Here is a 14,370-nt window from a genome sequence, read left to right on the forward strand (position 1 = left end):
CAAGCAAGAAGAGAAGGAATCTCTAGGTGCGGCTTTGGCGTGAATTACAGACTTAGCATCCTCAGGCCTAGACTTAGCCATAACTGAGCCAACGCTAATGCAACATTTCTATCTCGGTCTTAGGCAAAGTTTCGCACAATTCCTGGATCTAGCCTCAAAGGGAGCATTCCTTCATTTACCCATTAGTGAAGGTAGGGTGGTTCTAGCAACCATACTAGACAACACCCCCTACACTGATGACCATAGTGATGCCCTTGAGGAAGACCAAGCTCCTAGGCATGAAACCTCATCAGCCGACGCTATAGTAGCCACATCACAAGCTGTTGAGCCTGAACCACAATCCCAAACACCTCCAAGGGAATAAGTGATTCATCCCTTGGAGTATCCTCTTAACATCGAGACGGATCTTTTCGCCAATTATGGCAACGTCTCGAAACAACCTGTGCAAAGGAGAAACCACAACGCTCTAAAAGAGCAAGTATCTTCTCACTTAGAGGCTTGTTACCTCAAAGCAACTGCTCAGGAGCTCATGACCGTTATGAGCAGCGAATGGCTAAAGGAGTTATAAGCGTCATCTGATGTTATCAGACTTCTCTCCTGTTTCACAACTATTCGTTGTCTCATAAGCAGGACTCCTGTGGATTCTCTTTATGACCCCGCCGTAGGAGCATCTGTAATGTCTAAGAATTTAGCATTAGCACTCCTAGGTGAGGAACTGTTAGTTCCAACCAAAAAGTTTCTTAAGTTACCATCTGGAGAATTGGTCGAGAGCTACGGCCTTGCACAGAACGTGTCTGTTGTCATTAACAATGTCCATGTCCTCTTGAATTTCTACATCTTTGATGTAGAGGACATCAAACTATTAATTGGGTACCTGCTTATGAGATTCATTGATGGATTTCATAGTGGGCACCTCAAGGGTCAGATAGGGAAGAACCTAAACCTGTCCATCCCCTATGTCAGCTCGATTAATGCCAAAATTGAGTTGAACACCGAAACTGATCCAATAGAGGAGGTGATGGCAGCCACTCACCTAGAGGCATCACAGCCTAATCTAGAGGAGGAAGCTAAGGATTACATCAAAGGGCTAGAAACAAAAATAGATGAACCACTAGAGCTAGGTGAATCCGAGCCACCACCTAAGCCCTCCATAGAACTTAAGCCACTGGCTTAAGTATGTCTTCCTTAATGGCGATAGGGATAGCCTTGTCATCATTAGCGATCAGCTCTCTGAGGAAGAGGCCGCTAAACTTATCACCGTATTAGAGAAACACCGCTTTGTCTTAGGATACTCCCTCCAAGACCTTAAGGGAATTAGTCCCGCTCTCTGCACTCATCGCATACCCATAGAACCCGATGCTACACCTTCTAGAGAGCCTCAAAGAAGGCTAAATAATGCGATGAGGGAAGTAGTGAAGAAAGAGGTCTTGAAGCTCTTGCACGCGGGCATAATCTACCCTGTTCCAAACAGTGAGTGGGTCAGGCCAATACAAGTAGTACCTAAGAAGGGAGGAATGACGGTAGTTAAAAACGATAACAACGAGCTTATCCCACAACGAACCGTCACAAGATGGAGGATGTGCATAAATTACCGAAAACTCAACAAGGCTACAAAGAAAGATCACTTCCCATTACCCTTCATCGATGAGATGCTAGAACGGTTAGCAAAGCATTCCTTCTTTTGTTTCCTTGATGGTTATTCGGGTTATCATCAAATCCCGATCCATCCCGATGATCAGAGTAAGACGACATTCACATGCCCATACGGGACATATGCATATAGGCGCATGTCTTTTGGCCTATGCAATGCTCCCACTTCCTTCCAAAGGTGCATGATGTCCATCTTCTTAGACATGATTGAAGAAATCATGGAAGTCTTCATGGACAACTTTTCTGTCTATGGGAAGACTTTTGACGACTGTCTGGAGAACCTAGACCACGTCTTACAAAGATGCCAAGAGAAGCACTTGATCCTAAAATGGGAGAACTGTCATTTCATGGTTCGGGAGGGGATAGTGCTAGGACATAGAGTGTCCGAGCGTGGGATAGAGGTGGATAGAGCTAAAATAGAGGTCATAGAACAGCTCCCACCTCCCACGAACGTTAGAGGTGTACGCAGTTTTCTTGGTCACGCAGGTTTTTATAGGAGGTTTATACAAGATTTTTCACAAATCGGTAGACCTTTAACAAACGTGTTAGCTAAAGATGCACCCTTTAACTTTGACGTTGAGTGCTTAGATGCTTTTTACTACCTCAAGAAAGCACTTATCTCTGCGCCAATCATACAACCCCGGCCCCTGATTGGTCGTTTCCTTTTGAGATAATGTGTGATGCTAGTGATTATACTATAGGTGCTGTCTTAGGACAGACCATAGATAAAAAGCATCACACTATCTCTTATGCTAGCAAAACACTAACAGGTCCACAGCTAAACTATGCAACAACAGAAAAGGAGCTTTTAGCTGTAGTGTTTGCTATAGACAAGTGAAAGGATCTAATTGGCCTAGAGGGGGGTGAATAGGCGTATCTAAAAACCTAAAACTCAAAACTCAAGTTGTGGAAGTTAAATGCCTGTCGGTACCACTGACAGTTTGGGCCGGTACTACTGGTGTAAGACAGCCAGTACTACCGACACAAACTGCTAGTACTACCGACTCCCTAAAACAGCTACGAAATCAGAGTGTAATGAGCTTAGATTTCAGATCTGAGTGTTACCCCACTTTCCTAGATGTAGGAGAGGATGTTGTTGAAGATTCCTTAGCTTGGTTCTTCTCCACAACATAGATCGACCCTTGTTTACCTATTAAAGAGTGGGAAGAGAAAGAACACAAAAGCGGAGCCCGAAAGGGGCCAGGCCCAGGGCGCCCGCCCTGAGGACCTGGGCGCCCGCCCACCTCTGGACCCCGTTCCGGACTCTCTTCGCACACGATGTTCCACCGACCTATTGGATCCAGAATAACATAGTACCACCTCGCCTATCGACCCAAAAATGCATAGAAGGGGAGGACTATATAAGCAAGGCCCCCCTGGCCCCTAGAGAAGACATGAAGAAATTATCATAGAGATTGAGGGGTTCCCTCGAAGGAAAACCTCTTCTCTAAATAGTATTTCTTTTTAGGCTTAGCAACCAATGTAAAGTAGAAATAGATCTTCTAGTTTCTACTAGATTGAGAGAGATAGAGTGGAGGTGTAGATCGGAGGAAGGCCGGCCTGTCGGTGTCTACTCCGAGTTGTACCTACGGGATCAAGTCTCCTAACCCGAGGCTTGCTTCTAAGATTCTTCAGTAATTCGACTTCTAATTCTAGTAAGTTCTTGTTTTATTGTTCTTTGGTTTATGAGTTTACTTTAATCCTCTTCTGGTTGAGTATTAGAGTAATCACTTGTTAGCGTAAACGTGGTGTTTAGGCTAGGGTACTCATAGATATCCCCTGACTAGCTGGACCGTGGTAGTAGCGAGGAACGTGACAATTCCGAGTTACCTTTGCAGATCACATCTCGTTAGCAGGACGGGTAGGTTTATAGGTGTGGGTCGAACATCCTTTGTGTTGTCTAGATTCCGTGAGCCTCCCCAATAGAATAGTAGATCATCCTTACCAAGGTTAGAACGAGACTACGGTTGCAGTCTTCTCTATACATCACTCACATCGAGAAACATTCTTTGTAGCCTAAAGGGATAGTAGCAATAGATTTGGTTAGTCAGATGCACCCTTTCTCCCAGTGGTAAAAATATAAATACGATACTCTGGAAAACCTCCCGGGTGAAATGCTCACCGATATCCTTGCGCTTGCGGATCATTTTCTAATTGCGTTACCAAATATCAACAGGGAGTACAGAGAGTCATGGGATGTCTAGCCTCCCTAAGCCGTTTCATCTCTCATCTTGGGGAGAAAGGACTACCTCTGTATATGTTACTTAGGAAATCTGAGCATTTTTCCAAGACCCCCGAGGCCCAGGAATCCCTTGACAAGCTCCAGGCTCTGCTCACCAACCCTCCCATTTTGGTGCCCCCCGCCGAGGAGGAACCACTTGCTTCTCTATGTCGCAGCCACTGATCAGGTGGCCAACGCAGCTATCGTGGTCGAAAGGAAGGAAGAAGGGCACGCCCTGCCGGTCCAAAGACCGGTGTACTTCATCAGTGAAGTACTGTCCGACACAAAGACCTGATACCCCCAAATCCAAAAACTACTCTACGCAGTAGTCTTGGCCCGACACAAACTCGGCCATTACTTTGAGTCCCATCCTGTCTCAGTAGTATCGTCTCTCCCCCTGGGGGAAGTGATACACAACCGAGAAGCTAATGGTAGAATTGCTAAGTGGGCTATAGAGCTTATGGGTGATGGGATCACCTATGAGCCTCGGAAAGCCATAAAATCCCAAGTCCTAGCGGATTTTGTGGCGGAGTGGACTGGGACTCAGCTCCCCCCACCATAGATCCAGCACGAGTGCTGGACCTTGTACTTCGACGGGTCTTTAATGAAAACCGGGGCCGGCGCTGGCCTCGTCTTCATCTCACCCCTCGGGGTAAGGATGCGATACGCGATCCAACTCCACTTCCCCGCTTCAAATAACGCGGCGGAGTACGAGGCCCTCGTCAATGGTCTCCACATCGTGATCGAACTTGGGATCAAATGGCTTGACGTCCGAGGTGACTCTAGACTCATCATCGACCAAGTCATGAAAGAGTCTAGCTGTCATGATCCCAAGATGGATGCATACTGCAAGGCAATGTGGCGTCTAGAGGAAAAGTTCGACGGCCTCGAGCTTAACCACGTGTTAAGGAAATACAATGAGGCTGCCAATGCGCTCGGCAAGATGGCATCCGAGCGGGCCACGGTTCCCCCGGATAGTAGCAAGGTCAGTGACCTCTACAAGCCTTCTGTCGACTACAAGGACGACGAGGGGTCGGATAAACCGCCAAGCGAACCAGGCCCCGACCCCAAGGACTCCACTACTCAGGAGCAGGAGGCCATGGACATCGAGCCCGAGCCCACTGCACCTGACGACTCACCAGACTGGAGATACCCCTTGCTGCAATGCCTCGTCGATGGCACTCTACCCTCAGACCAGGCTGAGGCCAGGCGTGTGGCTCGTCGCGCTAAGACCTTTGTCCTCCTCGACAGAGAAATGTATAAGCGCAGCCCCTCGGGCATTCTTATGCGTTGCATCCCATGTCGGGAGGGAATCAAGCTCCTGTAGGACATACACTCAGAGGCTTGTGGCCACCACGCCCCGCCTCGAATGCTGGTAGGAAATGCCTTCTGGCAAGGCTTCTACTGGCCCACCGCCGTGGCTGACGCCACGGAGATCGTACAGACCTGTGAGGGATGTTAGTTTTACGCTCGGCAGATTGATCTCCCCGCTAAGGCTCTGCAGACGATCCCCATCACCTAGCCTTTTGCTGTCTGGGGTCTGGACCTCGTCGGGCCTCTACAAAAGGCGCCCGGGGGCTTCACCCACTTGCTTATCGCAATCGACAAGTTCTCCAAGTGGATTGAGGTCCGACCCATCACAAGGATCAAGGCCGAACAAGCGGTGTTGTTCTTCATAGATATCATCCACCGATTTGGAGTGCCAAACTCCATAATCACCGATAACGACACACAGTTCACCAGGCAAAAGTTCCTGGAGTTCTGCGACAGACACCACATACATGTGGACTGGGCAGCAGTGGCTCACCCAAAGACCAACGGTCAGGTGGAGCGTGCCAATGGCATGATCCTCTAGGGTCTGAAGCCCAGGATTTTCAACCGGTTGAACAAGTTCAGAAAAAGGTGGCTCAAAGAGCTACCGGCCGTGGTCTAGAGTCTAAGGACTTCCCGAAGCCGAGCCACAGGCTTCACCCCGTTCTTCATGGTCTATGGGTCGGAAGCCGTCCTCCCCATGGATCTTGAGTATGGGTCTCCAAGGGTACAAGCCTACGACGAAATAGCTGTAAGACGTTCCAAGAAGACGCGTTGGATCAGCTGGATGAGGCCAGTGACGTAGCCCTCCTACACTCTGCCAAGTACCAGCAGGCCCTCCACCGATACCATGCACGACGAGTCCGAGGCCGAGCCTTTCAAGTCGGCGACTTGGTGCTGAGGCTCAGGCAGAGCAACAAGGGTCGTCACAAGTTCACACCCCCCTGGGAAGGACGTTTCGTCGTCACCGAAATCCTCCGACCCGGCACCTACAAGCTCGCCAATGAAGCAGGGGAGGTCTTCAAAAACGCGTGGAACATAGAACAGCTACGTCGCTTTTACCCTTAGAATTTTGTAAAAATTTCCATTTGTTCATCACCTTGAAAGAATAAATGAAAGTTTAAATTATATGACCGTTTCTTTTGAGTAAGCCTCGGACCTGCCTTGCAGAGTCCGAGCCTTCCTCGGGGGCTACATGGGGGAACCCCCTGTGGCAACTCCGAATCTTTACTTTTTTCGCACAAGTTAAGAGAACCCCGACCCAGGGTCTTTCTTCCCTTTCCTAAAAAGGATTTAAGAAACTGCAGATCCATCCCCTAAAACCTTAAGGCATGAGCCCGAGGAAACATCCGTGCCCACAGGCAAGGACGACCTCTACTCACCCCCTAGGATCGGGGGACGGATCCAGACTTCTGAAAACTACTAAGGAAAAGGACTTAGGCTCGGGAACTCTAACTAAGTGCAGACCCTAAGTAGATCACCCGACCCCGCGCTGCCGAGGTCGGTTCGGCATAAGGGAAAAGAAAACAAGATAATTAAGAAAAAGCTTAAAAGGAACAATCATATAAGCATTCATACTTAGCATTAATGTTGTATATACACAATACAAGGCCCACTGGCCTTAACATTTACAAAAAGAAAAAGAAATATAACTTAAAGGGCCTTGTTGCCCTACCTGTGTAGGCCCATTCGCGCCGAGGGGGAAGCTCCACCTCGGCATCAAAGAAGGCGGCCAAGGCATCTCTCGGGGCGGTCGCGGCGACTTCAAGTCTCTGCAGCTCCACCTGGGCCTCCACTTCATCGTCAGGGAGGACGTAGCCCTCACAGACCGCCGGCAGATCAACGCCGACGTAGTGAGAGCTCACCACCGCCAGGGCTTTCTTCACCCCAGCGTGGAGCGCCTCCCTCATCCTCTCCCCGGCCCAGGAGTAAAGAGCTTCAACTTGGCTCCGCAGCGACGACCCCGACGCCGGCACCCCGAGCCCCTCACATGTAACACCCCAGTGTTATGGTTGCATCAAACATGTGCATAGCATGAGCATCATCTTTTATTCAAAGCATCCATGATCATCATCTATCTTGAGACATGTCATCCTTTGCAAAAATGTGTTTTAAATGGCTTAAATAGGCTTCCTATGCTTATGTTTGAGTGAACAATGCTTGTGTTTGTGCTTAATGCCTTGGTAAATAGCTTATCTATGCTTAACTCAATCTTGGGAACAATGTTCATGTTGATCACTTCTCCAAAATAATCACTTAAGTCATACTTATTCAAATAGACCCTAGAAACCTCTTTTGCTTAGGCTTTTAAAAAGTGTTTCATAAAATGTTTGCATGTCAAAACTTCCTACAGCAAAGTTGTAGCAAATTTTATAAGGAACAAAAGTTGTTTTATGGCCATCTCATGAAAATGATCACAAATAGCTCAAAAGTGGCCCACAAGGCAGATTTGGGGCTGTTTTCCACACTTAGAAAATTTTCTAAGTCCTGGGGGCTTTGCAGTTTGCTCGAGGGGGTGTTCTTCACCTTCCCGTTTGAATTCTAGAGCGAATCAAGCCTTGATCTTGTAAGTAATGTTGGAGTACTCGTGTAGCTCTCCAGCATGGAGCAATTAGCCAGCAAAATCATCGAGTGATTAGGGAGTAAATCGTCGGGCAAAATCGAGTTTCAGTCGGCTCGGGGGAAACTGAATCGCGTCGTCGTCAGTCAGGGGAAGCTCGCCGGTGTGCCGCGTGTTGGACTCGTGGCGTCCGTACGTCGCCGTTGGCCCCGCCCGTCAGTCCTCCGTGCGTCCTTCATCTCGCCCCGGCGCCCCGGTCGCGTGGACAGAGCCATTTCCGCTCCCAGTGTCCTCTCTCTCTCGCGCGTCGTCGTTTCCGCGTCGCCGCCGTTGCTTCGGCGAGCTCGCGCGCGCGCATCTCCGTGTCTCCGGCCAAGCAGCTTGGTCCAGCGCTCCGCAAGCCTCTCCTCTCCATCGTCATCGAGCTGGTTGCGACTGCCGAGCCTCGGTGAGCCCGCATTGCCTGCTCCGACGCGAGCTTACCTCGCCGGAGTTCCGCCATGGCCACCGGCGTCGTGGCCAGGGCTCTGTAGTCCACCATTCCTTCTCATTCTTGTCCCAAAAGCTTCGCTAGGTCTTGCTATTGCTCGTCCTCGTTCTCTTCTGCCCTGTCTCTGGCCAGAGACGCCGGCAGTCGGCCGCGCACCACCGCCGTGCCGCCATTCGCGAGGGCGAGGTACCTAGAGCTCGGTAGAGTTAGGGTTGTGGGTACCGCTAGATGCGGAATGCAGTGGGGAGCACGATGGTGCCCTTGGCCAGCGCCGAGACCTCGCCGTCGGCGAGATCTCCGGCGGTCAAGCCGCGCCTCTGCTTCTGGGTCACTGGCAGGTGGGGTCCGTTGACGCGCGGGTCCCCTCTGTCAGTCTCTCTTTCTCCTTTGTTTAAATCAGAGTTTGAGCTGATTTTGTAAAAATCATATCTCTAGTTCTAGTGATCCAAAAATTGTGAAACAAATTTTGTGTTGTTTCTTGAGATGGCTAGTATTTAATAAAAATATAAAATGAATCATGTTTTCTGAGAAATTATTTATTAAGGATTTAATCTTGTTATTTATGGATAAATGCATATCTCTGGTTTTACTAATTAGTTTGCTCTGAAATTTTTATGGTGGTCTTTGCATGGCATTAGAATGCTCTGATAATTATTTCATGATTTTTGGAGCACTGCAGTTGTGATATGTAATTTGTGTTTGAAATATGGCTTGTTTCTTTAATTAAATCACATAAAATAATTGGTGCTTAGGCTGGTGCTCTATTTTGGTGGTAAACTTGTTTATGGTATTCCTAAGATATAAATAATCTGAAATCTGTTGTTTGACACTATATAAGTCATGTCTATGAATTTATGAAATAAATGCCTTGATACATGTTAAATGCATATCTTTAATTTGGCAGGTGCATTGGTCCTGAAATTTTTATGGTGGTGATCTGATGTTATCCTTGTGCCTCTGTAATTTTTGTAGATTTTTCTGAGCACTTTAACTAATATCTTGTAAATATGCCTTACCTAAAATTAATTAATAAATGCCTTGTTAAGTAATTGTTTTGGGGTTTTCAACTGATGATCTGGTGACCTTGTATTATGTTTGTGCTCATGATTCATATGGTTGGCATAGTTTGTGTTTTGATCATGTCATTAAATAATTAACTATAGGGTTAAATGCTGTTCTGGACAGCAAGTGAGTAATTTAACTTTGCTTAATGATAACTTGACTTTCTGTGAAACTTGTATAAAACAAAGTTGTTCTAAACTTATTGAACTAACTGTGGTTTAAATTTGAGGTCATTTGGCCAAGTAGTTTAAAAGTTATAGCTGTTCCAAGTTGGGTTCCAGAAATAGGGGCTCTCTGTCTTTCTGGGACAGAACCTGGAACTTTGTTAAAATGACTAGTGTAATGTTTGAATCTTGCTGTCATGTTTAAAGATGAATTGTAGACAATTTCCTAAGCTTTCCAGAATGTCCTTACTCATGTTTGTTGGACCTGTCTATTTATAATTATGATTTATTTACTGAGCATACTTGTTTTATGTTGTTTGCTGCTTTAGTGCCATGATAGGTTTTGGGTTATGTTAACTTGTTTATTCATGTGAGTTAGTATAACTCTTACTCCGTAAATGAGTGCCCAATGAGTTGCTTGTGTTATTAAGCATTCATCTGTAGGATGTGCACCTTCTCATTCATCGAGCATGCAATAGGTGCACCGGACGTGACAGTTTCCTTCGAGCTCCAAGCGAACCCCAGAGGCCAGGAAGGCAGCCAGGAGGTGGAGGTCCAGCAAGCCGGACTCGAGGAGCCCGAAGAAGAAGTTGAGTGCCCGAATCACGAGCCGGCATCGTTCGTGAAAGGCAAGCCCCGGAGCATTCTAAGCCTTCTCTATTTTCGAAAGTTTACTTAATACGTTATATCTATTGATGCATTACGTATAGGAGTTGTGATGAAAATGTTGCTGCATTCTACCCTATCCTTGTCCAGATAACTTACCCTCTCCGGTTGTAGAGTTAGGTCCGAGTAGCAGCTTAGTTATGCTTTAACCGGTAGAAGTCGGGTGATATTCTGTCATCCGCGCGATATAGGGTTGTGTCGGGTCGCGATGGTCTATATGTGCTATCATGGATGGAACCTGATTAAATTGATTTAAGCCGGGCGGAGTTTTGCAAGTTTGTAGTGACTCCGTCTGTGGCAGCTAAGGACCGATCGTTGTACGTCCTCTTGTCATGTTGAACGCATGCCTGACACTTAGTTGGCCGGATAACTCGTTCCGACCGCGAAGCCGAGTAGTATGACTCAGGCCGGAAGACCGGCAAGTATAAAGTGCGCACTACCGGAGGAAGTGCGGTGTGCGGGGGACCATTGGCGTAAGTCCAAAGGCAGGTGAGTTAAAATTCCTGACCTCCCTGGCAGAGTGGTAGCCCTGGGAGTGCGGCGCTGATCGGAGCCGCGATTCCTGAGTTGTACCAAAGGTGACCCGTTGGCTCTCCGGCAGGGGATGCTTGGGTGAGTGCTAGGAATAAACCTCCAGCTGGATAGGAATTCGATTCGAATCGCCGTCTCTCCCGGTTAGTGAGAACTTGACAGAGCAGCGGCAAACGTAGCATTCACTAATAAACTTGGTTCATGATAATGATGATAGCAAGAAGAACATATGATGAAATTGATATGGTTATTATTGTTTGGAATAATCAAGTGATGTGTTGTAGTACAGGTGCTAATCTAGTGGTAGGCTGATGATAAATAAATCTGATGCTCTTAAAATGACTTAGTGGTAAGTTAAGCTTTTGGCAAAGAGGTGAGTCAACCAGCTCCACTTAAAATTCAGCCTTGCATGATCCTTGGTGTCTTTTATGTTTTACTAGACGGGTAAGTCTAGCTGAGTACATCCTCGTACTCAGGGTTTATTCCCACCTGTTGCAGATGATATCTTCTATGACGGTTTCTGCAAGACCTGTCTCCATCCCGCTGGGGATGAGGACTAACCGTTGGGCCCGGTTCTCTAATCTTCTCGTCTATGATGCTTTTGAGAGGATGACCTAGACTCTGGCAGTAACAAACTTGTGAACTGAACTTTGAACAAGTGTGTGTACTTATTTTGCTTCCGCTACTTCGAACAAGTGTTGTAATAACTTAATACTCCGATGTGGTGCCGCTTCGACGGCAATGAATGACTATGTAACATCCGTTGTATTTATGTTGAACTATTACGATCTTGGTTTGTTGCGAGTTGGTTTGAAGTCCTTCGTGATTTCGATTGACTACCGGGATTATATGGGCTCAAGTTTAGAAACTTGATTGTTTGACGATCGTTTCTGCACTTGAACTCTTATAATTTGGTCGGTTCTGTGACATCACACATCGAGGTAACCACGGCTTCCATAGTCGAGCGGTTTGTGACCTCGGCGTCAAGGGACCTTTGCGACGCCTCAGTAGTAGAGGTCGCCTCAGCCATCTTCCTTTCCGACTCTGTTGAAAAACAGAACCAAAAAAGTCAGGGAAGTTAACCCAAAGTACGAAGAGGGCCAAGGCAAAAGACGTAGTTCTTTACCCTCGGCTCGCTTCTCGTTCTCCGTCGAGCTACGATGCCAGCGGACCACCTGACTCTGAGCAGTAGCAAGGTCAGCCTGAGTTTGGTTCAGGGCAAGGCCTTTTTCGGTGAGCAAAGCCCCAAGCCGAGTAACCTCGCCCATGTACCTCTCGGCCGCCGCCCTCTGCTCTTGGGACTCCTGGGTCAGGTCGCTAATCCTCTTTTCCAGAGGAGCGACTTTTTCCCGGGCCTCCCGAGCTTCAGTCGTGAGGGCCGTGCATTTCTGCCGAAGCTCGGCAGAGATCTCGCACTCCTTCGCGAGTTCCCCCTCGGTCGCCTCTCGCGCAGCCTTCTCGTCATCGCAGGCCGCCCAGGTCTCCCGCTCCCCTCGGAGGAACGTCAATTTCTCCAAGGAAGCGGCTTGGAGCGCCTGCAGGTTCAAGAATCAAGCATCAACCAAAGGGATAGTCCAAAAACGCAAGCACCCTACAAACAAAGCGATAGAGACTGTACCTGGGCGAACTTAAACATATCATGGATAACGAGCTCAGACGCTCAGTTGAGCGCCTCGATGCTCGCGCGGCCACATTCTTCAAGACCCCGCCAGAGGTAAGACTCTGACGGGTCATCCAGCACAAACCTGGCCCTCACCTCTGGGTCGTTAGGGTTGGGCTAGATCACGGGATCTTGGCCCCAGACCATTCTCCCTCCTCCCTCCCTGGCTGGAGCCTCAGGCCGGGCCGGCGCCTTCCCGTGAGGCCTCTCTGCGGCCACCATACTGAGTGTCCCCTCGGTCATGCCCCCCTCGACCTGATGGTCATGACCCCCTTGGCTGACGTCCCCCGCAGGGGGAATAACCTCGGGGGCCACGACCGTCCCCTCCGTCTCCTAGGGCGCCAGCGTCTTCACCTCCTCATCGTGGGGGAGCTCCCCCTCCTCCCGGTTCAGGGGGGCGGCGATTTGGGCCTCGCCGACCCAGGGGTCGACTGCACCCCCTCTTCACGGCCTTCAGGGGGGCCAGCACCACTAGCACCGCCTTCTGCTTTCGGCTGAAAAAATAGCACAAGTCAGAAGAAAGAGAAAAACAAAAAATCAACTGAAAGATTAAGAATCCTATACGCACCTCGCTCGGGGGGCAGCTCTCTTCTAGGAGCTTGGAGCTCCTTGGGGGCCTCCTGAAACGCCAGGGGCTGTCGGCCGGACCACCATCTCGCCCACGGATGGCGCGGGGGCCTCAACGGTGGTCTCGCCCCGCGGCACCTCCACCGAGTCACCCGCCTCCGCACCGGACGCTGGGTGGAGCTCGGCTAGGCCCTCTGGCGCTACCGGTTGTGGGGGCACTTTGGATCCACCCCCTGATGCCTTCTCCCCCTCCTGGGGACCCACGGGGACTGAGCCCTCTCGAGAGGCGCCGTCCTCATCATCTACAATAATGTGGGGGACGGATTGGCCGCCCCCCGATGCTTGGGACCCCTCAAGGGCCTCCGACCCCCCTCGGGCCTTCGACCCCTTTGGGATCTCAATGCCCCCGCCGGCAGGGGGGATTACGTCGTCCTCCTCCACCAGCTCATCAAGCCAGTCCGCGTTGCTTCCCCCGCCCTCAATCTCCGAGACCAAAGTCTCAGGAGAGTCGGGTGGGGCAACCCCTGCCTTCTCGGCCTTGTGGTGGTTCTTGGCGGAGATCTCTCGCCGCTACGCCTTCCTCGCAGCCTTCGCCTTCTTGCCCTCCTTGGCCTTCTTCTGCTCTTCGTTCCGGGCCTGATTCTTGGCCCGGATCTCCTTGTCCTCTGGGACAGGAGGCAGGGAATCCCTAACGATCCCCATCCTCTGCAAACAAGTAGCGGTCAAGAAAAAGGCAGGGAGAAAAAGGAAACAAGCGCAGAAGACAACACACTACCAGTGAAATATAGCCCTTGTCAGGGTGCATCGGCACCACCCGGGAATTCTTCAAGTCCGGGTGCGTCGTCTTCGCGACCCGGGCAGCTATATCTGATGCCGATACTGGCTCAGCCAACATCCTCGTCCTGACCCAGGGGACGTCTCGGGTCATCTCGAACATGAATGCTCGCCACTGCGCCAGCGGGAGCAAGCTCTTCTTGTGGAACGCCGTTGCCACCGTGGCCGCAGTGACCTAGGTGTCACGCAGCTTCCCGAGCCCCGCAAGAAGTGGGGCGAGCCTCTTCTGCTCCTCCGTAGGAGCGCCCCACACCCATTTCAGGGGGCACTCTGTCACCATCTTCTCGGTGTACGTCGAGAGCAGCCCGCAGTCATTCGGGAGGTAGAACCATCCGCTCTGCCACCCCCGATTCGACGTGGGCATCGCGCTCCAGATGTACTGGGAAGATCGCTGCTGGAGGAGCTGTAGCGTGCAGCCGCTGACCCGCAAAGGAAATTTCTCCCCTCCCTCATAGCGTGCGGCCATATCCGCCTTGAAGAGGTGGAGCTAGAGGTTCCAATGGGGAGGGACCCCTAGGAACCCCTCGCATACCGTGGCGAAAACGGCTGCCTGCATCACCAAATTGGTGTTGAGGTTGTGCGTCTCCACCTCGTAGTAATGGAGGATCGCCCGGATCAGGCAGCCGGCCGGAGTTCCGAACCCCCGGTCTAAGA

The 14,370-nt window shown here is 49.9% G+C and overlaps 1 protein-coding gene across 1 annotated transcript; it reads right to left on the reverse strand.

Annotated features, from left to right (window-relative positions):
- LOC110435919 lies at positions 11,560 to 12,558 on the reverse strand. Its single transcript, XM_021462025.1, has 3 exons — positions 12,460 to 12,558; positions 11,782 to 12,190; positions 11,560 to 11,699 (listed from the first exon to the last, which is right to left on the reverse strand). Exons 1-3 carry the CDS (start codon positions 12,556 to 12,558, stop codon positions 11,560 to 11,562), a joined length of 648 nt encoding a protein of 215 aa, XP_021317700.1.

Source organism: Sorghum bicolor, chromosome 5, assembly GCF_000003195.3.
Source record: "Sorghum bicolor cultivar BTx623 chromosome 5, Sorghum_bicolor_NCBIv3, whole genome shotgun sequence".
NCBI lineage: Eukaryota > Viridiplantae > Streptophyta > Magnoliopsida > Poales > Poaceae > Sorghum > Sorghum bicolor.

Excerpts from the sequence above, each read along its gene's own strand:
- LOC110435919 (XM_021462025.1), bottom strand. The coding sequence starts at position 12,558 with ATGACCGAGGGGACACTCAGTATGGTGGCCGCAGAGAGGCCTCACGGG. Across the intron at positions 12,191-12,459 it reads GGGAGGGAGGAGGGAGAATG|GCGCTCCAAGCCGCTTCCTT; the intron begins GTCTGGGGCCAA and ends TTGAACCTGCAG. Across the intron at positions 11,700-11,781 it reads GAACGAGAAGCGAGCCGAGG|AGTCGGAAAGGAAGATGGCT; the intron begins GTAAAGAACTAC and ends GTTTTTCAACAG.